This window comes from Passer montanus, unplaced genomic scaffold (genome assembly GCF_014805655.1).
Source record: "Passer montanus isolate IOZ18808 unplaced genomic scaffold, ASM1480565v1 scaffold9, whole genome shotgun sequence".
Taxonomy (NCBI): domain Eukaryota; kingdom Metazoa; phylum Chordata; class Aves; order Passeriformes; family Passeridae; genus Passer; species Passer montanus.
The window spans coordinates 13943922-13969382 of NW_024374367.1; the positions used below are offsets into that span (position 1 = coordinate 13943922).

General features: G+C 43.6%; 1 protein-coding gene across 5 annotated transcripts in view; it reads right to left on the reverse strand.

Moving 5' to 3' along the window:
- Positions 1-12463: 12463 nt before the first annotated feature.
- The window catches only part of PDZRN3 (PDZ domain containing ring finger 3), a 131321-nt gene continuing 118323 nt past the window's right edge, over positions 12464-25461 (reverse strand). For all 5 annotated transcript variants that reach the window (XM_039734263.1, XM_039734264.1, XM_039734265.1 and 2 more), the window contains 5 exons: positions 18489-18587; positions 17875-17937; positions 16981-17082; positions 15784-15900; positions 12464-14901 (listed from right to left, as the gene is read on the reverse strand). In XM_039734263.1, coding sequence (XP_039590197.1) covers positions 13351-14901; positions 15784-15900; positions 16981-17082; positions 17875-17937; positions 18489-18587 — 1932 coding nt within the window. In that variant the 3' untranslated portion in view covers positions 12464-13350. The remainder of the gene's footprint in view (positions 14902-15783; positions 15901-16980; positions 17083-17874; positions 17938-18488; positions 18588-25461) is intronic.

A 25461-nucleotide genomic window follows, 5' to 3' on the forward strand; every position in this document is an offset into this window, starting at 1 on the left:
GCACGGCCATGTGTTCCCATCCCAAAGGGACATCATTATTTCATGATAACAGCTCTCCCAGAGTGGCCTTACTGGTATTTTAAAAAGCAATTATTGTGGAGAAAACCTATATTTTTAGTGCTGACAGTTTTAAGAATATCGAACAGTAGTTGCAGCTGAGATAGTGATTCACAGAGATTAATGCAGCTCTTCAGACTTCCCTCTTCCCAAGCCAGAGGAGCCAGGGGGAAAGAAAGAATTCTTTACATAAATAGCTGTAAAAGTACAGAACTTTAAGCATCCTCATGCAAACACCAGCAATTGTCAGGTCCAGAGAGAAGTTATTAATATTTTCCTTTTAATAGGCCAACCTGTGGAGTTCTTTGATCCAAATCCCTGCACTGGTGCTGGCTCAGGGTTTCCCAGGTGCTCTGGGTTGAGCAGAGTGTGAGTGGCATTTGCTTTGTGAGGGAGGGCTGGTGCTGAAAGCCTGCATCTTGTGGGAGGTGAGCTTACCACTTTCTGAGCAGTCCACAAATAATTGCAGCACTGGAGCTTGGCTTTGTGCATCCCCTTGTGCAGACAGCCATCCTCAGGTGATCACAATGCCCACACAGAACTGCTTCAGCTCTTGTTGTGATGTTACAGGAGAGTTTTACTCTGACAGGCTTTCAAAAGCAGATTTCAGAGCTCAGAATCCATTATTTTCTAAAAGTCCCAGTGGAAGAATGTATTTGCACATTAATCCTTCAGTGATGCAGCTTTCTCCAGGGCCAGCAGTGCCCATAGGATCTCTGTGAGTGAGTGGGATTCTCTTTGCCTGGGCACTCTCCACATTTCCTCCCTCCCTAAGAGTTGGGATATAAAAGCACAGGGTGATTTTGGCTGGCTGGAATCTCTCTGAAGGGGTCCTGAAGCCTGGATCTCTTTCACCACTAAATTTCCCTTCTGTTCTGGGGGAGGTGGAACACAGGGTGGTGCAGCAATTGTTTTTGTTTGTTTTTAATAACAAGCTTTAAGGCAATAACAGGCAGGCAGTGTCAGCCTGATGTATTCTGCTTTGATTTCAGGCATTACACAAGGGACCAGACTATTTTCACATCTCCCCCTAGAGCTCTTTAGCAACAACAGCAGCAATAATAACATCCAGGTTATTAAAAAAAAAGAAAAGAATGGAGAAAGCATCAGCCAGCTCCCTTAAGGAGCAGCACAAAGCCAAGGTGAAGGTGCAGGACTGGGCATCTTTGCTCCCAGGGTAAGAGCAGTGCACATAAATAACAATTTCCAGCAGCATTGCACTTTGAGCAGTTCTGGTGTTCAGGAAAAATAGCCTTCCTTTCAGTGAATGAAAAACGAGTTTTTTTTACAAAAAATGTTGCCTTTTCAACCTTTGCCTGTGTAGGAAAATGAAATAATTTTCTTAAATCTCTTCAGAACAAGCACTGGGAGAAGTTATGGGATTGCAGTGAGTCAGGCTGATGCCCAGGGTGCTGCCTGGGAAAAGCAGTGAGTTATGTCAGGGGGGCTTTGCCCCACCTGAGGGGAGGGACCTGGGGCCTGCAGAGAGGGAATGGCAGCAGAGGGAAGAGCTGATGCCTTTTTAATGGTTCAGGGTCAATGGGCTGGCAGGAGGAGTGATGGAGTGCCCCTAAAACTGCTGTGGGCACCCCTGAGGCTGTGCCAGGTCTGTGTTCCAGGAGCCCAGGGAATGGCACAGCCTCACCTTTGCACTGGGGGAGTCTCAGACTTCCATCTTCAACGGCTTCAGTTAAGGCTTTCCTTTCTCTTTTTTTAATCTAAAATGATTAAAAAGAGAAGCTCTAGGCTCTTTTGTGCCGGAACTCTCAAGAGGATGCAATTCTGGATTTTCTGTGTGGTTTTCAGGTGTGTTTGATGCCAGAGGAGCTTATGAGAGGAGTTGAGGAGAGGGGGAGCAGTGCTGGAGGGGAGGCTTGTGCAAATGTTTGGTGTGAACGTTTCATCAGAGCAGGAACAGCAGAAATGAAACTTCTTCGTGGGGCTGGAGGAGGTTGGGAGCACTGCAGAAATGTTCAGAGCCTGTGACCTTATTTTTTCCATTCAGAACCATCTGTGGGGATAGACAGAATGCCAGAGCCAGGTGGGAAAACAATACCCTGGATGGAGCCAGGTGCAGAGCCTTTGTCTCCTAGGTTGTGGCAGACATGGAAGAGTCTTCTAAGTTTTGAGCCATCATCTGCACCCCTGTTGCCATTATGGGCAGAAGATTTCTTTTCCATCAGTAACTGTCAGGATTAATTACATTAATTACCAAGTTTTTGCATTGATTTGGCTGGGCTGACTGTCCTGAAGATCTTTGAGGCAGTAGTTGTTGAAGAGTTAAAGAAATCCTGTTTTGCAGAGGAGGGATATGTCTGCCCTGTCAGCTGAGAGTTATGCTAATGGAGAGGGCCCAAGAACAAATGTGAAATGTGCACATTAGTGAGCACACTCCTTGTTAATTAGTGCTTTAACATGTGCACTGTGCTGTGATTCAAAGGCCCTGGAACATCTCTCTGACTGCATTTCCACTGCAGGGCATTTTGCCTTCTATGAAAATGTTTAAGGAATGCAGGTTCACCTAAAATAGACAATTTTTCAGATTGAGGGAAGCAAACAAAGGAAAAAATTCTCCTTGTTTCTTTCTTGGTTTAACCTTCTCCTTGTTCTTCAAAACAAGACATTAATCAATGACAATAGAAACTGCTACTCTTAGGGCTGTCAATGTTTATAGCTTTGGGTTTAATAGCAAGGACATAAATATATACCTTTCATTACATTTTTGCTGTTATTTGCTCATCATCCACAGTGTCTGATATTATCATAACTCTTTGGTTGAAGCTATTAAAGTTATGGTTTGTAGCTGACACTGGCACGAAGCAGACAGAGAGCCATAAAAGCAAAAAAAACCCTCACAGGCTGAGATCAGCTATTAGGAAACCCTCATAGACTGAGATCAGCTATTAGGAAGAACTGGTCATTTTGTCTCTGGTCACATAACAGCAGTCCCATAATCTTTCCTTCCTTTCCTTCCTTCCCTTCCTTGCTTGGGATGGACCAACACTACAGAGCAGAGGAGTTCTGTCCCTGTGCTGAGCAAAAGCAGCACCTCGAGGAGGAATCAGAGCAGAGAGGACTTGAGGCTGTGCTTGCAGCTGGCCCTGGTGGTGCCCAGCCCAGCTCTGACTGTAAAGATCCCCTGGGTCACGTATTCAGGAGGAAAATGGAGTTTTTCTCCAATGGAAAATCTTTGCAGAGAAGCTTTTCCCTTCTCTGTGTTGGGTTTTGCCTGGCAAATTCCCCCAGTGGGGCCCTACCCCTGAGCTTCTCCTCTGCCCTGGGAGGCCTCTTTGCTGTCAATACTTTGGCCTCTTTCCAAGGGGAAGGGTAGGAAGACAATGAGCTGATGGAGCCAGCTCATCCCTTCAGATGGCCAATAAGCAAACAAAGCCTTGGTTGAGACTTGTCAGGGTAGGAATGACTGAGGTGGTGACTTCATGGGTATAAATCATTCATCTTCTGGTAGAGGATGTCTGGCTTCCTTCAGTGAGAAATAACCAGCAAGACATTCCAGATCAAATTCTGATCTGGTCTGAGCTGGGCTGGCTCTTGTAGTGCTGCCAGGTTCTGATAACCATGGTGGGAAGGATCCTTGTTCACAGAGACCTGATCAAAACCCCACAGCCTCTGCTGAGTTTTGAACCAACTTCTGAGGACTCCCAAGCATTTCATACTCTGTATTTAAATTTCTGTTTGCACACTGCATTTCAGAATATAAATTTACAAAGTGTACCAATGCTCTTTCATATGTCTCCCCTCAGAACCAGTCAGCTGTTGGCAGACACTTCCTTTTGCTGGGTTTTCCCAGCTTTCTGCAAAAAATCCAGGCTAATCCTTAAATAGCATAATTCTGTGTCAGAGAACTTTAGGATTTATTTCAGCTTATAATATATCATGTGACTACCAAATAAAATAAAACACCCTTAAAAAAAAGTCTTTATACAAATCTAATTGTATTTCTCTCCAAAGCAGCAGCAGCAGCACATTTAGCAGCTTCAGAACAAGTTTGATTTCTATTTCCAGTAAGGTGTTATTCTTTATAAGCTGCTAAATGCTTGCAGTAACCCACAGAGAGCATCCAGGAGTGGCTGCATTTCCCATTTCCCTTTCTGTGTGTATTTGCTGCTTCCTCAGCTGAACCAGCCTTCAAGGCTCTCTCTGACTGTGGGGTCCTTTTTCATTTGTCCTGTTTCCATCACACCCTGGGGTGATGGCTCAGTCCTTGGGGCAAACCCCAAATCCATGGAATCTGGAACCATCTACAAAGCAGTGCTGTGGGTTAGCCCTCGTTAATTTTGGTAAATAATAGTTTGGTGGTAAGTGGAGGTCTGTGAGGGTGAGGGTTTTGTGTCAGTGTCCAAAGCAGCATTTTTGGGCACGTGTGTGCAGGGAGGAGCAGACAGTGCCCAGAGCTGCCGTGGTGGCTGGGGACACCACTGCAGGTGCTCTGTTCAGTGCTGGTGTTTTCTCAGCTGCTCAGCTCCTGTCCTGCCTGAATTCCTCTGCACAGTCTGCCCCTCCTGAGGGCTTGTCCTTCTGGGTGACATCTCCCACAGGACAAACTCCAGGCTGGCCCAGGACAGGGAAGGTTCTCACACCAAAACCCAGGGCCTGTGAGAGCCTTGCAGTTACTGCTTCTTGCTGAGTTCTCTTCTCACTGTGGGTGCTCATTTCCAACCCCCTCTAGCCCTACATTCACTGGGCATTAATTGCTTTGGAAAGTCCTTCCACCCCTTCCGAGAGGGACAGGCTGCCTCTCCCTGAGCAGAGATTCCCTTTCACTTGCCACAACTATTTATGTCTGAAGGCCTCAGGAACACGAGCTCTACCTGATGAGTCTCCAAAGAGATCTGACTTAGCTTACATAGAAAAGTGCTGCCTGTGTTTGTGAGTGCTGTTGGAGTGAAAATTCATAATTTGATCCAAATGGATTAAAAAAATATATTTTAGTGCTTTTTCAGATGAGTGTAATGCTTGGTCTCTGAGCTTGGAACTCTGTGTTCCTGTTTTTTTTAACAAATGGTTGTTGTCACCCAAACTGATCAGCCAGGAAAGTGAGAGAGGGGGAGATGTGCTTGAGGGGCTGCTGGCAGAGTTTCAGGGGAATATTCTGAGTTCTTTGCTAGGGTCTATTGCTGCTCTTTGTGGGGTGGCACACGGGCAGCCTCAGCCAGAGGAAGGTTCCCTCCTGCCCCTCTGGAGCAGATGAAAACCTGAGCTGCATTGTTCAGGCACCCTTGCTGCCTCAGATGTTGGTGATGACTTGAAGTTTAGGGCTGTGCTGGGAATACACAATCTCTTTGGCAGGCACTTGTTATTTAGCAGAATTACTGCATTTTGGGCTCCTGTGCCCCTGCTGATGGCACTAATCTCCATGTCAGGAGACAAAGTACCAGCTGTGCCTGGCCCTATTTGTACTACTTTAGCCACATGGATGTTCACCCATTTAATCTGGAAATATTTCTCCATGCTCATCAACAGCCACATGCAGGCAAATGAAATTGCCACATTTATTCTGACTTAGTTTTGAAAACGACAGATGCTGCATTACTGTAAAACAGGGTGAGAGGGTTTGCTAGCTTTGGTTTTGTTCCTTCCTTGTGAGAGTTTGATATATGAGCTATTAATGCTGATGAGTGAAGCTACTTTTCTTCAAGGTTGGCTCCTTCTCTCAGAGCATCAAGCAAAGCTTCCACTGCAGGACTGGTGTCATTTATGCTCAGATAAAGGACTTAGAAACTGCCCTGGGACTCAGAAAGGAGAAGAGCTGGCACGTGTGTGACTTCCAAACACAGGCAGATGTGTTGTGTGGTAGTTATTACTTTTTCTTAATAATGTGACTTTTTTCCCCATCCTGAATAATTCAAAGGATGTTGTTGTGCACGTGCCTGAAGGAGCAGAACTTCATCCTCTGGGTGTGGGGTGTGTGCTGCTCCCAGTGCAGGGATTTTAAGGGGGAAAATACAAAACCATCTGCCAAATCTGGTGCATCAAGTGTGAGCCTGGTACAGCTGCTCCTCTTCTCACACCTGGCCTCTTTCAGGGCTGTGCTACAGCCTGAAATGGCTGCAGGGTGAGGTTAGAGCCTTGGGCCCATTCCTGACCTCGTGGACCAGCTGTGCTTGGGTCACCAGAGGGGACAGGGATTGTCACTGCTCCTTAGCAGCCCTGGGAGCCAAAGGACTCTGCTCATGCAGGCACTGCCCTGTCCCACGTGCCAAGGGCCACTCGGGTCACCTGGCTAAAACCTGGGCCTCTCAGCATTCAGGAAAGCTGGCACTGGGGGTCCTAAATGAGAAGCCCTGCAGGAGCAGGATGGGAAGGACACACTGTAGTGTCTGTCAGAAAATGTTTGTGGAGGAGAGAGAGCCTGTGCTGAAACTGTTAAACCCCCTTTTAGACCCTTTTAGTGTCTGGCTCATTGTCCCTTCGGGATTTGCCTTGAAGCTGCATCCTGCAGCACCTTATTTGTTTATATTGTGTTTAACAATCCTTCCTAATGCCATGTTTGAGTGGTGAATGGGGCCAGGGGATCTCCAGAGGTCCCTCCCAGCCTCAATTTCTCTCTAATGCAGATGTGCAGGGATGCCTATGAAGACTCCTGGAAAGAATAAATGAATCAGAACCTCTCAGCCTCATTGGAAAACACTGGCACAGGAGAAAGCTCTGTAGCTGTAGGTATAGAAAGGGTCAGTCTTTCCTCACTAGAGACAGTTTTTCATGACTTTGGAACGGAGAAAGGTTCTTCAGTTCATTACCAAACAGTGCTTGAGCTCAGTTTGTGAGCTCAAATGCAGCAGAGCAGACAGGTGTTTCTGGAATAGCTTTGTAAGTTTGCTTTTGTGTTTTGTTACATTTTGCATCTGTGTTTGCTGGATTTTATGGTGTAAACAAGCAATGTTTCTTGAGGAAATTATTTGGATGTGACCTTACTGCTTTTGTTTGGGCTGATCCCTCAAGCCCTAAGGAATATAAATTTTGGGTTCTTACACTGAACTGGAGCAAAGCAGCAATTTGATAAACCTTGGGTGCCTTCAATTTGCAGCCTTTTGATTTACTTTTATTAAACAATTATAGCTGGATTTGCCTTTTGGGGAGCCTTTGTTTATGGCATTCAAAGCTAACAAAGCCCAACTAAGCCTGAGGATGGATTATGGAAAATCAAAGCTAGCTCTCCTAATCAGGACAATGGAGCCTTGCCACGACACCTGGGAGGCCCCCACTCCAATATGATAAAGTATTTTCTTTGAGGGAAGGTCACCAGAAGTTCACTTTTACAGAGAAGTTCTTATTCCCAGCTAATGGGGCTCCCCGTAGCATGGTCCTGCAGTTGCTTCACATAAAAAGGATGGATTGTCAAAGAAATTACCTTGAAAGCTCCTCCCTGGCAAACTGATTTGAAAAGACAGCCCGAGTGTGGTGTCCTGGCCAGAGGAGCAGTCCCTGAGCCAGCCACACAAGCTGTGGTGCCTCTTTGCACTTGTGCAGTTTGGGATTTGTCTGCAGTTTGAGCCCAGCCCTGGTTGCTGGGCAAGTGCCATTCTCTGGGCTTTGCTTTATAATAGAATCTCCTGCCTGGCTTCCAGAGCAAGCCATTTAATCTTTTCATGCTGTGGAAATGAAGACATTTTCAGTCCTTTGGGGGTATTATGTGCTTCTCATATTGTGAGTGAGATGGACTAAGTCCTTTTTTGGTCCTGAAGAACTAAACACAAAATCAAAACACATAAGCAGAGCCAGACTTGGCGCTTGTTCTGTGTGTTACAAATGTAATTTCCTGCACATGTAATTGATCCCCAGTCATAGCTGGGCCCACACCCAACTCTGGGAGACTGTGGGGATTATTCTTTCTGATCCTGTTCTGGCTTAGCTGGCTCAGTTTTCCCAGAAGGGGGAGAGAGATGCAAATAGGGTGCAAGAAGTGTGACCTGAAGCCAACATCATCTGCTGGGAGAAAGGAATGGGCTGTTTGGGGCTTGCTTTAACTTGATGGTTCTTAGAGGTGGTTGAAGAAGATTTTGGAAAAATGTAGCTATCTTTTTAAAATTACTTTGATTTTGCATGGAAGGGAGAAATAATATCAGCCCAGATGTTTATTTGGGCACTGGCTCCACTGATTTGGCTCCATTGATTTTTTATGCTATTGGCATTACACTTTTGTAAATTAAAACCCTAATTGGAGCATTGTTGCCAAGTCATTATTAATTGATTTGATTAAATCTCCTGTAAGAAACATTCTGTGTCAAAAGATGACATTTGTTCATAGGAAACTGGTAAAACCTTGTTCTCATTTTGATCAGTAAAAAGCATTGCAGTCATGCCCTTAGATCCACAATGCTGAGGTTACAAATTTAGGTAAAAGAAATCAAGTAAACTTTTAATTCCCAGCATTCAAAACTGGCAGATTAACTCCAGTAGAGTAGACACGTGGCTTTTAAATTAATTTTGGGTTTTGTTCTCTACCTAGTTCTCAGGGTAGGCAATTGCATTTGTTCTGCTGTAGGAATGAGGATGTTTCTAGTGTTTTTGGGTATTTTAGGATTCCAACAAGAAGCTTTACACCCAAGAACACTGAGCAGTGCTTGCTGACTGTGAACCCACTTCATGGCCAGTCCTGCAGCAGCTGCACAATTCATTTTGCAGAATGAGCTCGGGCACAGATCCCCTGGAGCTGCTGCAGGAGGGCACAGGTTGGGGTGGCAGTGTTTTAGCAGGGCTGCAGGAGGGGTTTTTTTCCAAGCAGTGACCATTAGAAGGTCTGTGGGAGGCGTGGAGAGCAGCAGGAAATGCAGTTGTGCTGTGATGGCCTGTCCCTTCAGATACTTCAGTGGTACAGTGCAGGGTAATTAACTGTGCAAGTTAATAGAGTGTTTCAAATCCTCTGGGACTGCTTGGAGTGTTTCAGCTCACATAAGTGAGCTTTGTGGCAGGCCTGTGCATTGAAGCCCTCATGCTTCAGCATGAAATCAGCCCAGCTACCCTTTCTTTGTGACCCCTCTATTTTATAATGTTAAATACACACCACTGTCTCCACCACGCTCAGCTTCTCCAGTGGCCAATCCCGTATTTCTGCGTGATCTGATGGTGAGATCTCCCCACAGAAACCCCCGAGTCTGGTGCTGCTTTGTGCCATTGCAGACCCCAGGGGAAAAGGGAGGTTCATTCTGCATTCTGCATTCAAACAGAGAACACATCTCCACACAAACCCTGTGGGGCTGAGGTGCTGCAGAAATCACCCCTCTCCCTGCTCAGCTCTGGCTCTGGGAGCTCACAGAGCTGTTCTGATAAAACCCCAAGCAGAATCTCTGCTGTTTTGTCACATCAAACAATTTACATCCACTAAAGCCAAGGGCCTTGGGATGGAAGTACAGCATCTGCTGCGTCAGTCTCTGTCTCACTGTTGGTTTTTGAGTTTCGTAATTAGTTTATGTTCCAATAAATCCTTAATACAAAAACTGCTTTAAAACAATTGAAAATAAAACAAAGAGAGGAATTTAAATTGCTTATGGCGTGCTTTGTATGGCTTCCAGGCATTTGAGCAATTTTGCTAACAAGTATCCGGTAACCTATTTCCAAAGGCCACTAGCAGATAATTATATTTGGTTAATTTACATACTTTCAGTTTATAATCCTAATTAGTTCTCCAACCAGTAGTCCCTAGGCAATATGTAGTCTTACCTCATTTTATTTGCCATCCCTACTGTGCAAGTTCTCTTAATTTACAAAAAAATGCTGTTAGGTTTGGTTCAGGGCTTTCCCATTTCAGTGCACATCTAACCCGGGCGGTTCCATGCCGCTTTAAACCCTATTTGCAAATAAGTATTTTACATTTTTATAGATTTTTTACATCTGGGAGATGCTGTGCAGTTGAGGGAAGCTGACCCCAGTTTGACACAGAGCCTGTTTGCAGTGCAGAGAGCCAGCCAAATTCTGCACCAACCTGTATCCAGGGTGTGCCCTTGTCACCTCCGGTGGGATGGGGGCTGAGGTGTTGCCATGGCAGGAGCAGGGACAGTGTGTGCAGCAGCAGGAATGTGCAAGGGCTGTGGGAGAATCTCCAGGAGCTGCACACACACACACACACACACACACACACACACACACACACATTGTGCTTAAACCTCTCAGCTTGGCAATTCCTCGCTCCCTCTTGGTGTATTTAGGATCTCTCCCCGTGTACTTATTATTCTGGGATAATTTTGCCCTCAAGCTTGAGGTGATGTGGCTGAGGAGGAAGCTGGATATGAAGTTTTGTACTTCCAGGTTTAAACGAGCTTCAAAAACCACTTGGAATGAGCATGCCCAGTGGAAGGAGCACATCTCCCAGGAGGGTGGCTGTGGTGGAGGGTGCTGGGTTTTGGGTACAACCTGTGGCAACCCAGGGATAAAACCTCCACTTCTACTTGGAGATCTCTTGTATGAGAAGTCCTTTAGATAACAGCACAGTTTCCAGTGTTACCCTTTAAGCACTTTTATGCACTATAATGTCATTTTTAGAAAAGCTGTTGGGTGAAATATTTCCTCTTAGGTATCCAAGGCTGCTTTTAGTTGGGTTCATTGCTCTGTAATGTCAGGTTTAGATTAGCGCTGTGGTAATTTCCAATGTTTCCTTGCAAGCAATAAAAAGAGCCCAAATCTCCCTTTTCAACACCTCATTAAGTACTTTGATAGGGCAATGAGAAGTGGGATGACAACTGAAAAAAAGGAAAAGGAAAATCTGCAGTTTGTAAAGCTTTTGTGCAGATTTCCAGGATAACGGATGGATTCTGTGAACTGATGCTAATTAATAAATCCTAGTGCTAAAGGAGAGAGGTGATTAACTGTCCAAAATAACAAGTGTTTAGCAGGGGAAAACTCAAAGGTGTGAGAGTAATTCTTGGTCAATAATTTCATTTCAACATCTTAACGAATGTAAATTTTATCCTGTGGATGCTTTGTTGTAATTCCTGCATATCAAAATGAATTCCCAAACATATTCCTGCTGCTACCCAATGCACAAAATGCTCATCACTGATGCCCCTGGTGCCCAAAGGAACCACAGCATGTGAAGTTATTCAAAAGGAATGTTTTTATGAGGAGCAGCTTGATAATAATTATTCTTCATTAGAACATTTCCAATCTTACTCTAATATTTCCAAGCAGACTAAAGGTGGTTTATCTGTCTCCATGCCTGGTTTAGGATTGTTATTCCACACCAACCACAGCTCTGCACACCCGAGGGTGAGGCCTTGAGGAGGGGCAGTATTTTTGCTGTGGCTCTCACACCTGCAGCTGGGATGAACAGAAGATGAACTCGGGCTGAGATCGGAGATGAGAGGGAGAGATTTGAGAGATGGCAAATGTCTGACACTGACAGCAGTGTGTGAAAATCTGGGGTTTTTCCCACTGTGCCACTGGTGGTGGTAACAGCTGGTGCATGTCAGGTGCAACCCCAGCTCCAACAAAGTCCAAAGAGAAACCCTCCACAGACTACAGTAGGACTGGCTCTTTATCCCCAAGGAAAATACAGCTTAAAGATAAATTTGCAGAGGTTTATTGACAAGAGTGCCAGATTACACGGGCTGGAGGGGCATTTCCAGGTATATAGCAATTCACTGTGGAGTGTGGCAAACACATTTCATGGAATTCAGTGCTAGTCCACAGAGGGAGCAGAAAAAAACCTGGACAAATCTGCTGTTTGCTTCTCAATGCCAGACAAAATAGGCACAAGAAGCTGTTAATCTCTCCCCTTCCAGCTTTGCACTTCTATCACTAAGATTGCAATTTTTGCTCATTTGAGTTATGACAGAAAAGTCCAGAACAGAAACTCAGAAGGTTTGGGAGCAAGTTTTCAAGGAAAAAGGAAGAGGAGATTGAGAATCTGGGAACTATTCATGAGTCTACATCATTTAATCCAGCAGAATATTCCAATTTATATCTGAATTCTTAATCAGAAATAGAAAACACAGAAAGGAATGTCATACCTCGTTGACACCTCTGTTATTTTTTTCACCATCTCGTTTAATTTGTATATTTATTTGCTTTAGTTTTTATACTCTTTAATTTGTATATTGTCTGGTTTTAATGCAAACCCCCACTGAAGGCTGTAGGTGGGGTTTATACACCACTAAGAAACCACAAACCAAAACAAAGCAGGAGAGCAGAAGTTCTATTTCTTTCTTACAAGTCACCTTAAATACCTTGTGAGCTGAAGATAAGCATTGTTTGATTTTATTCGTGATATTCCTTGTGCTTCTCCCTTGTCTCTTCCCTCAAGAAAACCCCAATCCAAATTCTCCCCCAAAGTCAGGATGCCAGTTATTCCCTCAGGTTTGGCTCCAGGCATTTCTGCAGCACAGGAGCTACACTCCATAAAATTATATTCTAGGTGGTGAAACCAGAAGGGAATAAAAAGAATTGAAAATAGTTTGAAATATAAAACAATAATTTATTTTACTTCATTTTACTTGTTAACGTTTGTAGCTAATGATGATTTCATGAAACTGCTTTTATAATTCAATACATTCAAATCTATAAAGCAAACAGTTACTACCATGGGCTTTTCAAATTCCACAAACTGTCTTATATAAACAAATTAGCTGTACATGCACGTTTCTTCAATAGGTTGCAACATTTGCAAACATGCTTTAAAATCCTTTAAAGCTGCATAATAGTGTACTTTGCCTCAGGCTTTTCAGATGAAACCTCTATACTTCTTTCAGAAACCTTAAAGAGAAAAATGTTTAAATGTTGAGCATAACTCTAAAAACTGCTGTTTGATAAATGTTAAATGTTACAAGAGAATGATTCTAATTCTGAGTTTAAACCTTGAGCTAAGTATTGATAAACAGCACTCTGTGTAGAAGTGAACAACAGCAAAATAATATCACAAAATATGGTTTCACAAACAAAAATACATATGTGCAGTTGCTCTTGTGGGTTTCTTGCATTTTTTTTTTTAGGTAAAGAAAAGCACGGGTACCTTTTAATATGAATATAGTTTAAGCAAATTACCTGTGTAAGTATGGTTAATATATTTCTGATATTTAAACACTTCATGTAAAAGGTAACGAGTAAAAAAAAGTACAATCAGTACTCCAAAAAGCACTGCTAATATTGCCTTTGAAGGAGATGGGCAAGCTTCCTCTCCACTGCAGAGTGGAGATCCCGGCACCCACGGTTGTAGAGTTCAGTATTTGAACCATAAACTCAGTGACTGTATCTTATATACAAAAATCTTGCCACATTGAACGAGGCATGGATTCCTACCCCACTGGTAGTGTTTTATGTACATAATTTAGCACTGGGGATGGATTATACAGTAGTCACTGACAGGAAGGAATTGTACACCCGCGTGCCATCCGGTGACTTTGTTCCGTGGGTGAGCAGTTCTTGGATTGTCATCCAATTGTCAAATATTTTTTTATTTCTCTTCTTCATCATTTTTTTGTGGCTCAGTTCAATGATGTTCATCTCCTTCTTCTCCTCTGCACCTTGCTGCTCCTTTAAGCACTCTAACCTGCTCTGCATCATGAACTCCCGCCGCCTCCTCTGCTCCTTGGCTTTCACCAGGTGCTGCTTCCTCTCCTCCTTGCTCCAGTACCGGCCCATCTTCATCTCACTGATGGCATCATCATCCGTGGTCATCCCACTGCGCTCCTCCTTGATCTTTATGGCCCGTTCCCTCAGCAGCCTGTCCCTCACCGGCCTCTTGGTGATGTAGCGCGTCCCGTCGCTCCTGACCTTGACCTTCCACTCCATCCTGGGCTCGCTCTGGCCCGAGGCCAAGTCCTTGCACATACTCACCAGGCTCATCTGGCTCTGTGCATACTCCACGGCGGATTTCTGCTGGATTAGCTGCATGTAGCTCTGGTAGTGCTGGGCGTGGGCAGGGATGTGAGCGTGTTTGTAGGGAGAGTGGTGGTAGGGGGACACGTAGGAGCCTGAGGGCTTCTGACCGTGAGTGGGGCTTTTGCTGCCGTCGCTGCCTTTCTTCTCCTTGCTCTCCAGCTGCTTGCCAGGGTCAGGATCTTTAGCAGAGGCGTGGCACTTACCAGCGCTGGATTCATGGCTCTCTGAGCCAGCAAACAAATTCTTCTGGGAGACATTATAGGCCGCTGCCCCCTCGTTGCCTTGACAGCTCACGCCTTCGGCGGTTCTGCGCAGGGAATTGTCGGGGGAGATCTCCAGCGTCAGCGGCGTGCTCCGGCAGCTCTCACCCGTGTTGTAGGCACTGGAGCTGTCCTTGTCAGACTTCTCGGGCAGCTCGGTGATGTCGGAGAGCTCGTGCCTGCGCACGTCGATGCTCGTGTTGTAGTTGCGGAAGCCGCTGTTGTGCAGCATCCAGGGCTCGCGGTACTGCTCCTTCAGCTGCTGCATTTTGTGGGCTCGCACGATGTTCAGGCACTCCAGCTCGATGTTGCGCAGCTCCTCGTTGAGCATCTCCAGCTCTCTGTCCACGCTCTCTTGGTCGCTTTTGCTCATCTCCAGGCTGCTGTTGTGGTAGTAGAGACTGTAGGGGTTGGCAGACTTCACCTGGCACTTCAGCTCCAGCAGCTCCCGGAACCGCTCGCACTCGTCCACGGGGATGCCGAGGAAGTCGACGTCGGTGCAGTCAGCTGAGATGAACGACTCGTTGCTGAACTGCATGTCCCCGCTTCCCAGGGTGTCGTGGCTGTAGGTCAGCTTCTTCTGGCTCCCCAGGGTGTTGGAGGAGGTGGTGTGATCGTCGCCGTTGTTCTCCTGCTCGGAGCTCTCGTCGTTGCGAGTGCTGTCGTCCGTGCGCCCCACGCCACTGTCCTTCTCGTGCTGGTTGGACAAAATCGTGGCTGTGTCTGTGGTGCCTCCATCCTCCTCGTGCTTCTTCTAACAACAGAAACAACAGGACACAAAGGAAAATTATTGCAAGCACGTGAAACGTTTCAAGGTGTTTATTTTTAAATAGCTCTCCTCATCTGTCACTTTTTACACTTTTTGTGTCCTATATGGAAAGAGTATTATGGAGAACTCAGAGAAAAGGTGACCAAGCCCTCAGCCTGCTTGGATGTCCTCTTCAGAAAAGCCTGAGGCCTGAGTTTCACCTGTGCAGCAACAGTAGTAGAAGTCACATTTTCAAAATGTTTCTGCTCCCACTTAGGTGCACAACGATATCCAGTTGTCCTTCAGTGCCTAAAGTGTCTCCTCACAACACAGGGATGGCACAGAAGATGCAGAGTTCTAGAAAACCTTAAGAAAAAAGTCTAGGCAAAAACTGAGAAACTGCTTTGATCATAGCAGAATGATGGAGAATATAAGCCCTGTATCTGTGGCCCTGCATAAAATTTGTAATGTAAAAACATTTTCTTTTCCTTTTTCCCCTTGTATAGATCTTACTTCATTCATTTGCCTGAGTTTTCCATTTGGGTTTCCAGGGTTTGGGAGGCTGTTTCCAGTCTGTGCATGCACATCAAATAGGGGATGCTGTAAATCAGCTCTCTGCCTGCCCTATCCACCCTACACCCAGTACTCCTCTCAGTGACCACAGTGATCATGTTGTTGGAAGGGGCAAAGCACAAAAAGTACTATTTTAAAACAACTTGGTCCCTGACATGAAGCTGTGGACAGTCATGAAATATCTTGATTTTACAGAAAGTCCTTTTGCCTTGATCTCAGTGTCACTTGAGACACCAAGTGTATTCAGCCCAGCTCAATATTGAATATTGAGTGCAGTGGGAAGTTTGACAGCCCTGCACACCAGAAGGGCAGTACCTGCTGAAGCATGCTGGCAGTAAATTGCATTGCCTGGTGGTGCTGTTCCTCTAACATGTCCATGTGCAAGTCATCCAGAAAATCATTTCTGTCATCATCCATCCATCCTTCATCCAGCTGTGTGAAAAGGGAGGGGAAAAAACAAACCAATCGTTGTCAAAAGAATGAAGACTGACATAAATTACTGCTTTTCTTTGTGGACAGTGGTTGGGAAATCTCAGGGGATTCCTTCCTGTGACAGTGCTGCTGTGTCTTTGGAAGGAGCCTGTCCTTGTGCTAAGTGTGGGTATTGACTATGCTGCCTCCTCCCACACCTTCCTCCATCTCCAAGAGCAGGGTTTTATCTTCAACAGCCCTCTACATATGAAAAAAACTCAGTCTTTTGATCCGTGGAAATACTTGTAAATATTAGGCTAGTTTTGGTTTGTGCACAACTTGATTAAGATGTATAAAAACACTCCAGAGCCCAAAGCTTGAACACACCTCTTGTGAGGCAGCATCAAACTCCAGAAGGAAAATGTGGCTGAGGTCTGTAGGACATTTTTACTCCCATTCCCAGTTATCCCCATGGGAAAGATCAGAAATATCCAGGCTAAGAGGACAGTGATGATCCTGACCCGGTGTCTCCAGGTGCACTGGCAAGGGCTGCTCTCCCAGCACCAGGAGCAGAGACAGATCAAACAATGGTGCTCCCGGCTGTTTGTTCAACACCTTTGTTGTGCTAATCCCTGCTCTACAAAGGGATCTGGTTCAACCTTTTATTGCAGCTCAGGAGGCTTCTTGACAGTATTCAAGTACTTTTAAGAGACTGTGTATGAAGGGCTAAATAATAGGTGTTTTAATGAATGAATAATCAATAGCTATAGGAATTAGAGTTCAGCATGTTCTTCAAAACTGTGGCTCAAAACCATTCATAATACCTTGCACTGATGTTTGTAATAGCATTGCAGCACAAATAAATCACTAAATGTCTTAGAAATTGAATTTTAATATAAAATATATATGTAAGTACCACGACTGCTGAATTCCATTATTTTAGACCACATATACATATATATGTGCAGTCAAAGTGTGTAATATGGTTTTAGGTAGATGTGGTAGATTTAGACAGGTTAAAAAATTTGAAAGAACTGCCTTCTACAAAACAGCAACTGTTTTAATCAAGATTCAGGTGAGGGTTTTTTGTTGCTACCATACCTGAATTTCTGGTCTTGCCACAAGTAAGGAGATATTCTTGCTCTCCTCACTGGAGAGAAGTGCCACAGCTTCCTCTCGGTTCTGCACCTCGATGCCATTGATCTTTAAAGAAAAAACACCCCCATGAAGGGTTTCCATAGGGACCCCTGGCTGCTGCTGTGCCCAGCTCCATGGGAATGCTTGGCTGGATGGACCCACACACACATCCCCAGCCTTGTGCAGGGAAGTCCTGGGCACTGTGGTGGTTTGGACTTGTGGTGCTGTTCCACCTTCCTGCATGGCAGGTGCAGAGCCTTGTTAGGAGGGCAGGAAGTGGAGTTCTGAGGTGTAGGACACTGGAATTCTGGGGTTTGGGACACTGGAGTTCTGGGGTTCAGGACACTGGAATTCTGGGGTTTAGGACACTGAAATTCTGGGGTTTCGGACACCTGGAGCACTTCCCAAGGAGGAAGGCAGGAAGTGGAGTTCTGGGGTTTGGGACATTGGAGTTCTGGGGTTCAGGACACTGGAATTCTGGGGTTTAAGACATTGGAATTCTGAGGTTTAAGACGCTGGAATTCTGGGGTTTAGGACATTGGAATTCTGGGGTTTAAGACACTGGAATTCTGGGGTTTAGGGCACTGGAATTCTGCGCTTAGGACACTGGAACTCTGGGGTTTAAGACACTGGAATTCTGGGGTTTAGGGCACTGGAATTCTGCGCTTAGGACACTGGAACTCTGGGGTTTAAGACACTGGAATTCTGGGGTTTGAGACATTGGAATTTTGGGGTTTAAGACATTGGAATTCTGGGGTTTAGGACATTGGAGTTCTGAGGTTTAGGACACTGGAATTCTGGGGTTTAGAACACTGGAATTCTGGGGTTTAGAACCCCTGGAGCACTTCCCACACGTACCTGGATGATGCGATCCCCTTCGCGCAGCCGCCCGTCCTTCGCCGCGATGCTGTTGGGATCAATCTGCAAAATAAGAGAACTCTGAGTGCTCTGCAGGTTTGGGAGCTCACTATTCACTGCCCCTGATTTCCTGGGTGGTGCATTTCAATGGAAGGGTTTAGATTTAATTATGAGTTTCTTTCCCCAAACTGGTGCAATTAATTTGAAATGGCTCTGCGTGGTGAAAAAACGTTGCTGTATAAAATGCTACTTTTTTCATGGAAAGGGACAAGGAGAGAGAAATGGGCCCCAGATGTTTGCAAATAAAAGTGTGTGGGGTTTTTTGTAATTTATGTTGTTTCAGAAATAATCAAGAATAAAAATTAAAGGGGGAATACATGAAAATACTCTGAAGGCATCATCTGAAATAGAACATTGTTAATATAATGAAATTTGACTTCAGTGGGAGCAGGACTGCACTCAGTTTGGAGAAAAGGAAAATAATTAGATTTCTTCCAATTACTGCATTTTGGCTGTTTATCCAACATGGTACAAACAGAGGATAAATGTCTTAACTGCCCAACAGTGCAGCTGGAAAGACAAATGGTATCTTATGGAAGGCAGCTCAATCTTACCTCACTCACATAAATACCCATGTCATCTTCATCATCCGTCCTGTAACAGACAGTGAGGCCAAGCTTGTCCTGGCTGTTCACTCTGTGTAAATCCACCTCCTGAGGTTAAAAAAAAAAAAAAAAAAAAACGTCCTGTAACAGACAGTGAGGCCAAGCTTGTCCTGGCTGTTCACTCTGTGTAAATCCACTTCCTGAGGTTAAAAAAAAAAAAAAGGAAAATATATTGTCAGTGAGACACTGGTGACTGATGGAAGCAATTTTTCAAATGCAATGAAAATATTTTGCTTAAGTGATATAGTGGATGTCTTTTGATTTCACTTGTAGACGAGGTTAACTTACTGAGCAAAACGTGATTATATGCAGACAATCAATACCTGGGACATTTTTGACCCTTCAATCAATAGGAAGTCATTTTGAAAATAGACCTTTTATTGATCTTAAGGAAGAAAAATTACCTATATTTCATGTAGTGCTAAGACTTCAAAGGCTAAAATACTTACAAAGTATGATTTCAATATTTGTCACAGCTGATACATATTTCCTCATAAGCAGGGTAATTCTCTGGCTTTTCAGAAAAAACCCTAATACTCTATTACTTTAAATTGTATAATTTTCATGAAGTCATCTAATAAATTTTCCAAAAGTGTGACTGAAGATCAATATATTGTCAGCAAAGCATTTGGTATTGGTAATAGAAACATAATAAGCATTTCAGTATCTTGCAAGTGTTTGCTTTCAGCAGGTCACGGTGGTCTTGTTAATCTCATAGACATTTAACCCATCTTAAAAATGTATGTTCTTCCCCTATGCTTTTTATTTCCATGAGGAATTCCTGAGGGTTATTTTTTTTCCCTTCTGTGTTTGCTGCTGCTGTGTGACACTGGTTGGCAGGAAGGGCTGTAAAATCCATGGGGATACCCCCAGGCTGGGGGATGTTCCTGGCTGGTGACCATCCCTGTGGCATCCTTCAGTCCTGCCTTTTTGCCTCTGAGGGATATCCCGGGGGTTCAAGGTGTTGAACCAGCTGATTGTGACTGCTGGGCTGGGCCTGAGGATGCTGCAAGGATTTTGCTGCACAGACAGATGTGTGAAAACACCTGGAGCTGGGTTTTTACCTCCTCAGGTGAGGGGAGTGCATGAGGCTTGGCAAGGTCCTGCTTCTCCTCAGGCCAGGCAGATCTGGGCTGTGCTAAAAGGGAAAAGTGGGAGCAGGCAAAGGGACACAGAGGGATCTTAGAGCTGTCCCTGCGCCCTCTGCTTGTGCTTGGACCAGAGGAAAAGTCCTGACAACACAGCTCCTTCTTTCTGGCATCTCTGCTGCTGTGCCATTTGGAAGGGGCAAGACAATAAAACAAGCTGATATGAATAATTTATTGGTGTGTCTAGCTGACAGCTGCCAAGATCAGCAATCTCATGTTATTTACTTGTCAACATGTGTAATTTCTTTTTTTTTCCCCCCAAAGAAGCGTAGCTGTAAATGTCAGTGACATTTCAGCTGGTATTTAAGTGGTTTCAATCAATAGTATCCATGGTGAACTGCTGTGCTTTTTTTCCCCCCTTCTTTTGTTACTTAAAGGTTTGAACACAATGCTTTAATAGTGGGGTTTTCTTCACATTTCTAAAGCTTTGGAGCTTTCTAGAGAGGAGATGGAGATTCTTCAGAAGAAAGATGAGACAAAGTGGATTCAGTTCTGTTCTGATCTCAGCTGATCCTGTCTCTGCAGTCAATGGGTTTATCCTGCATTTACCCTTGGAGTGAACTGGGGCTGAGGTGGGAATTTGTGGATTGAGCCCAAGTCAGGCCCAGAACAATTCCCATATTCCCTGCATGCTTTAAAAAAAGGTTTCATTATCTTCAGGAATGCTTTTATATTGATTTGGCAAGAAATTTGTGCTGGGGCTCATTCTACTGCTTGCTATACTGGCAGTAAAAAAAAAACAAAAAAAAAAACATATAATGTTAAAAACTCCCCACAAAACCAAACAGAAATATATGGTGACTTTGGCCATTGCTTAAATAGATCATGAGTAACTACAATCTCTTGGAGTGGAAGGAAAAGAGGGAGCAAGCTGTTATTTTCATTCTTACTTGCCACACGTTTTTACTAACAATAGGTGTTTTTCCAACAGTGTACAAGTATAAAGGCTATAATAATTAAAAATAAAGCACAGGTTTATATTTAAATTGTACCATCTGAGATGTCACCTGTGATATACTGGAAGGTAATAAATCATCTGGTGGATTAAATAAGATATATTTTGAAATATATATTTTACTTATATATATAAATACATAAATATTTTTAAATATTTTGAATATATATTTTTAAAGGAAAAAAGCTATCTGTTGTTTAGAAACACACAGAAATAAAGCAGCAAGAAACGCTAGAGCAGAAAAAAATTTATAGAGCAGGTGTTTAAAACCTGAATTTTTATGAGTAATTAGTTGACAGACTTACTCTTGAGTACAATCCCTCTAGTCCTGGCTAGGAAGAGAGAAAATGGATTTGATGCTACCCAAATATGATAATTTTATGAACTTAAACACAGGAACAGCTGCTTTCTGTGGGTCTTTGCATCAGTGAAGTTTTAATATAATCATAAAGGTTTGAAATATTTGAGAGATAAAAGTGTGCAATTCCAGTTGGAGTTGAAGAATCAATACCAGAGTCTTCAAAGCAAAGGTTATTTTCCATATTCAGAGGCAAGTCTGTGTAATGCAGAGATACATGAAAGGGGAAACCAGAAAACTGGCACCTGCAAGTGCAGGTATTATGGCAGCTTGAGTAATTGTACCAGGACTTAATTAAAGAGAGGGAAATTAATACGGGCCTGGAGGAGTTGAAAAGTGTTAAGTTCTTGTGTTTGCAATGCCACAGGACTTGCCATTTCTCACAGTTTTGTCTCAGGGGCTGCACTCCTGGGCAGTGGAAGGGACGCACAGAGATTATCAATGCCACAGCCACAGAAAGCAGCTGGCAGGCAGAGGGGCTGCCCCCAGAGAGGGAATGCTGGGGCTGGGTTAATGTGAAAAATGAGAAAATTCCATCCATGACAACTTTTACACTTGCAGATAATTCAAATCTGCTTCTTCAGAGCAGGTAAAAGTGACATTTTGAGAGATGTTCAAAGGAGGATTTGGATGCTCTTTCAAAATAGTCTGTGCAAGAGAAGTGTCTGAAAGATTATTGGCTCCTCATCAAATGCAGAGCCAAGGAGGGCTCACAGAGCTGGTTGCTGAAATCCATCTGGCATTTACAGCAAGACAAGAAGAAATGAACATGCCCTGTGACATTATACCTGAAACCACTCATCATAATGAATTAGGAGCAAGTGATAATAGTAAATTAACCTCTATAAGCTCAGACGATCCTTCATTTGCAGAGGATTATTGAATTATTGTACTGCTGATTTAGAATTATGGCCTGCCTGCAAATTTATAAAAATCAGAGTCCTTTCTCTAACAAGACAGAAATGAGCAGCAGAGATCTGAAATGACAGCAGTGGGTAAGAATAGTTCAGTCACTCAGAAAGCCTCACCCACAGCTTGCATGATAAGTGCTCTGTCCTTCTCCCTCTCCCTGTAAAATGTGGTGGATTTTTTTTCTGTGCTGACCTCTGCCATACCTGACCAGCAGGGTCCCCTTTTTTTGTGCTTCCTTTTTCTTTCATACAGAAAACAAAGTCAGAAAAATAAATATAAAGAACTATTTCCTTTTATACTGCATAAGGCCCTCTCACTACTTTTTGGCAACTGACCCTGCTAGAGCAGGAGGGAAAATCTTCTTCATGCTTTCTTGAACCTAAGAAAGTAATCTTTATATTTGTGTTTTCATATCAAAGTGGTTTTCAACACAGGTAAATTGAAAAGAATCACATCTTTTCCCTTTTCAAAGGAGAAAAGGCTATAAGCCAGATTTTCTTTCCAAAAGTCTCTGCTCTAGAGAAGCAGAACTCTGCCTGGAGGTTTCTGTGGCAGCCCAGCTCTGTGATGGGAATTCTCTGTCAGGCCATAGGGGCTGGACCAGCTTTAATCACCAGCGGTGCTGGGGAAGGCTGAAGGGAAGTGTTTCTCACCCTGATGAAAAGGGGTTTGGGATGGCTCAGAAAGATAACTTGGAGGATGCCAGGCTCTGTGCCAAGCAGATGGGCAGAGCTCCATAACTCAGACCTTTCTCACACAGCACGAGGCGCTGAGGCCAGGCTGAAAACCTCCAGAGAGCTGAGGCAGGACAACTTTTCAGTGCTGGCTTGTGAGCCAGATGAAATGTTTTACCACTTTTGCGTTTGTTCCAAACAGAGAACACACAAATATTTGTGTTAGAAAGTGCAGCTGTGAAGCTTTTTAAACCTTTCCATATTCAATCACTGCCTGAAGCAGGCCTGCTCAGGCTGCAGCTCTTTGTATTCCCAGACACAGCGATGCCTTGAGAAGCTCCTGATCTGTGCAGCTCCCTGCAGAGCAGGAGTTTTCATAGAGAAGAAATATATTCACATAAAAGATGCTTTGAAAGGCTTTGTAAACCAGGATGGAATAAAAATTGCAGAGTGCCTGTGATGGAGCCTTCCAATTCACATGTTCAGTGTCTCCTCTCGCCCCCCTTGCAAACAGATTATTGGAGAAGTCAAAGAAAAGTTTCAACCAAAGCAGCAAAGTACAGCAAAGGGGAGAGCTGGGAACCCTGGTACTCAGCTTTTACTCATGGTTTCCTAAAAGCAGTGGAGTATTAATTTCAGATCTTGAAACACTTTTTTTGTGCCCAGTGTGTTCATCTTTTGCTGATCAGCTGTTGTGGTTTCATGCTGGGAACACTGGGAGCTGTGCACTGGGTGGGCAAAAAACTCTTTGAACGATTTTGGTGTCCTCCTTCAGTCTACAAGAATGCTTCATTTCTGTCCAAGACTGAGTGAGAGTATCAGAGGGAAATTTCTCAGCAGTAGCAAACACTTCATGTAATTTTCATCTGCAAGCTTCACTGACTTTCAGCTAACCATTCAGTTGAGCTCAGTTCTTTTCTTGGAAAGAAAGACCTCCATACAAGTTGCATATTGGGGAGGGTGAAGACAGAAAGTCAAATGGGAGGGAACAGGCCCCTTTTTGATGTAGAATGTTCTCCTTTGTAATGTGAGAAAGTTCCACTGAGAGAGCCCTGGCTTGGGCTGTGTCTGACAGCTGGACAGACTTGTTTGAATAAACATATTAATGCATAACACTGCTGGGGAATCCTGGAGTGACATTATTCTTCCTTTATGAGCCTGAAATGACTTCTAGCTGGGCTTCTGTGAAGAATGAATGTACTTTTAATTTATAATAAAATAGGAGTTCACGATTTAGTTCCTCTTTACTTGTGGCATGGAAACTTCAAAAGAAAAGAAATGGTATTTATTTATTTTTGTAGCAGAGAATATATGGCAGTTACCTCTGAGTCATCAATTTTAAGACAAATGTTGAGATAAAACCGAGAATACAATTTTGGCACCTCAGCAATACTGCCAGCATAAATTCCTTTCTATGGATATTTACATTGGAGGTTTGCTGCGAACTTGGCTATTTCACCTTTTTTGTCTTGTTTGCTTGTTACAAATCACTAACCAGTCAGTTATAGACCATAAAAGTTTAGATGAGGAGCTTCTGATTTAAATTCAAAGCACATTTTATAGACATAGAAACCCAGAAGGCTGACTTGATGGCTTTCTTACTTTCGACATTCCTGCTGCAGTCAATGAAACAGTGCCTTTGTGGTCTTTTAAAACATATCTATCAAAAGGCAAACAAAAAAGCAACCAGCCAGTGGAGTCCCTGTTAGCACTTTGACCTTACCATTGATCACAGTCTTTACAATTTGAACAGGAATCTTTAGTGGTTTTTAAGAAATACTATTAGGCTACAGAGACTTTCCTAATGTTCATCTGCCTGTGTTACTGAGCTGATCACCTTTTGCCATCAAGCACTATATCAATGTCACAATTATTAATGTTGTGGTTTAAGGCATATTAAGGTTTGGCTACTGGAGTGTGTGTGTTTAAACTGTTTTCAGCTCAACTGGTTGACCTTCTAATGGAAGCATTAGCATTTATCCATAATATTAGATTTCCAAAAAAGTAGATTTTGGAAAGATACTGGTAGAAAACACTGATTTGTTCTACATTTCCCTTTGAGACTGAAATCTAGATTGTATTTGTTTTTATTTAAGAGGAAAAAAAAGGCCCTTGTTTGAAAAGTAAGGCCTTGAAGTCTGCTAAGTAGCATTTATTTTACTGGCACTTTGATTTTATCCTGCCTTTGATTTACGTTTGTATACAGAGATGAATTGCTACCAGATCCGCAGAATTTGAGAACAGCTTGCAAACTTTTATGGGGTTTTAGTCCTTGATCCTGCAAACACTTTTATAGAAGGGAACAACCTGGTGCTCATGGAAGGGCTGAACTCTGCTCCCACTGAAGCTGTGGATAAATCTGCAGGGATTTCAGCAGAGCTTCAGGCAGGTCAGCACTGCTTGCTGTGACAAACAGGAGTTTGCAGGACCAGGATCTAAGAAACCAGAAGTGCAAAGCCAGCTAAGGGTGCAAAATATTCTCTTACTGATAGTCTTGGATGGATCATCTGGGTCAGACATTGCTGGCTGTATTTAGAACTATTGGGATATTTTGCTACTATTAACTATAAATATTAAAACCACTTCACTGGGTGAGTACTGCTTAAGTATCTTGCAGAACTCCACAATTTCTGTGCTGCACCTTGAATGGTTGGGAACTGGTTATTAAAATTAGGAATGAGAAAACTGAAGGTGAACTTCTGATGGGATATACAAGCACGAAAACCAGAAGTGATTTTTAAAGATTTGGCAGGGAAAAGGGCTTGCATACCTTCATGACTGGTTCAACTTTTATTATCTGTAATTTCATATGTATACATATGTCACTTAAGTAATGAAAAAGGGAGGAACAGCTTAATATAGTGGCAAATCTATC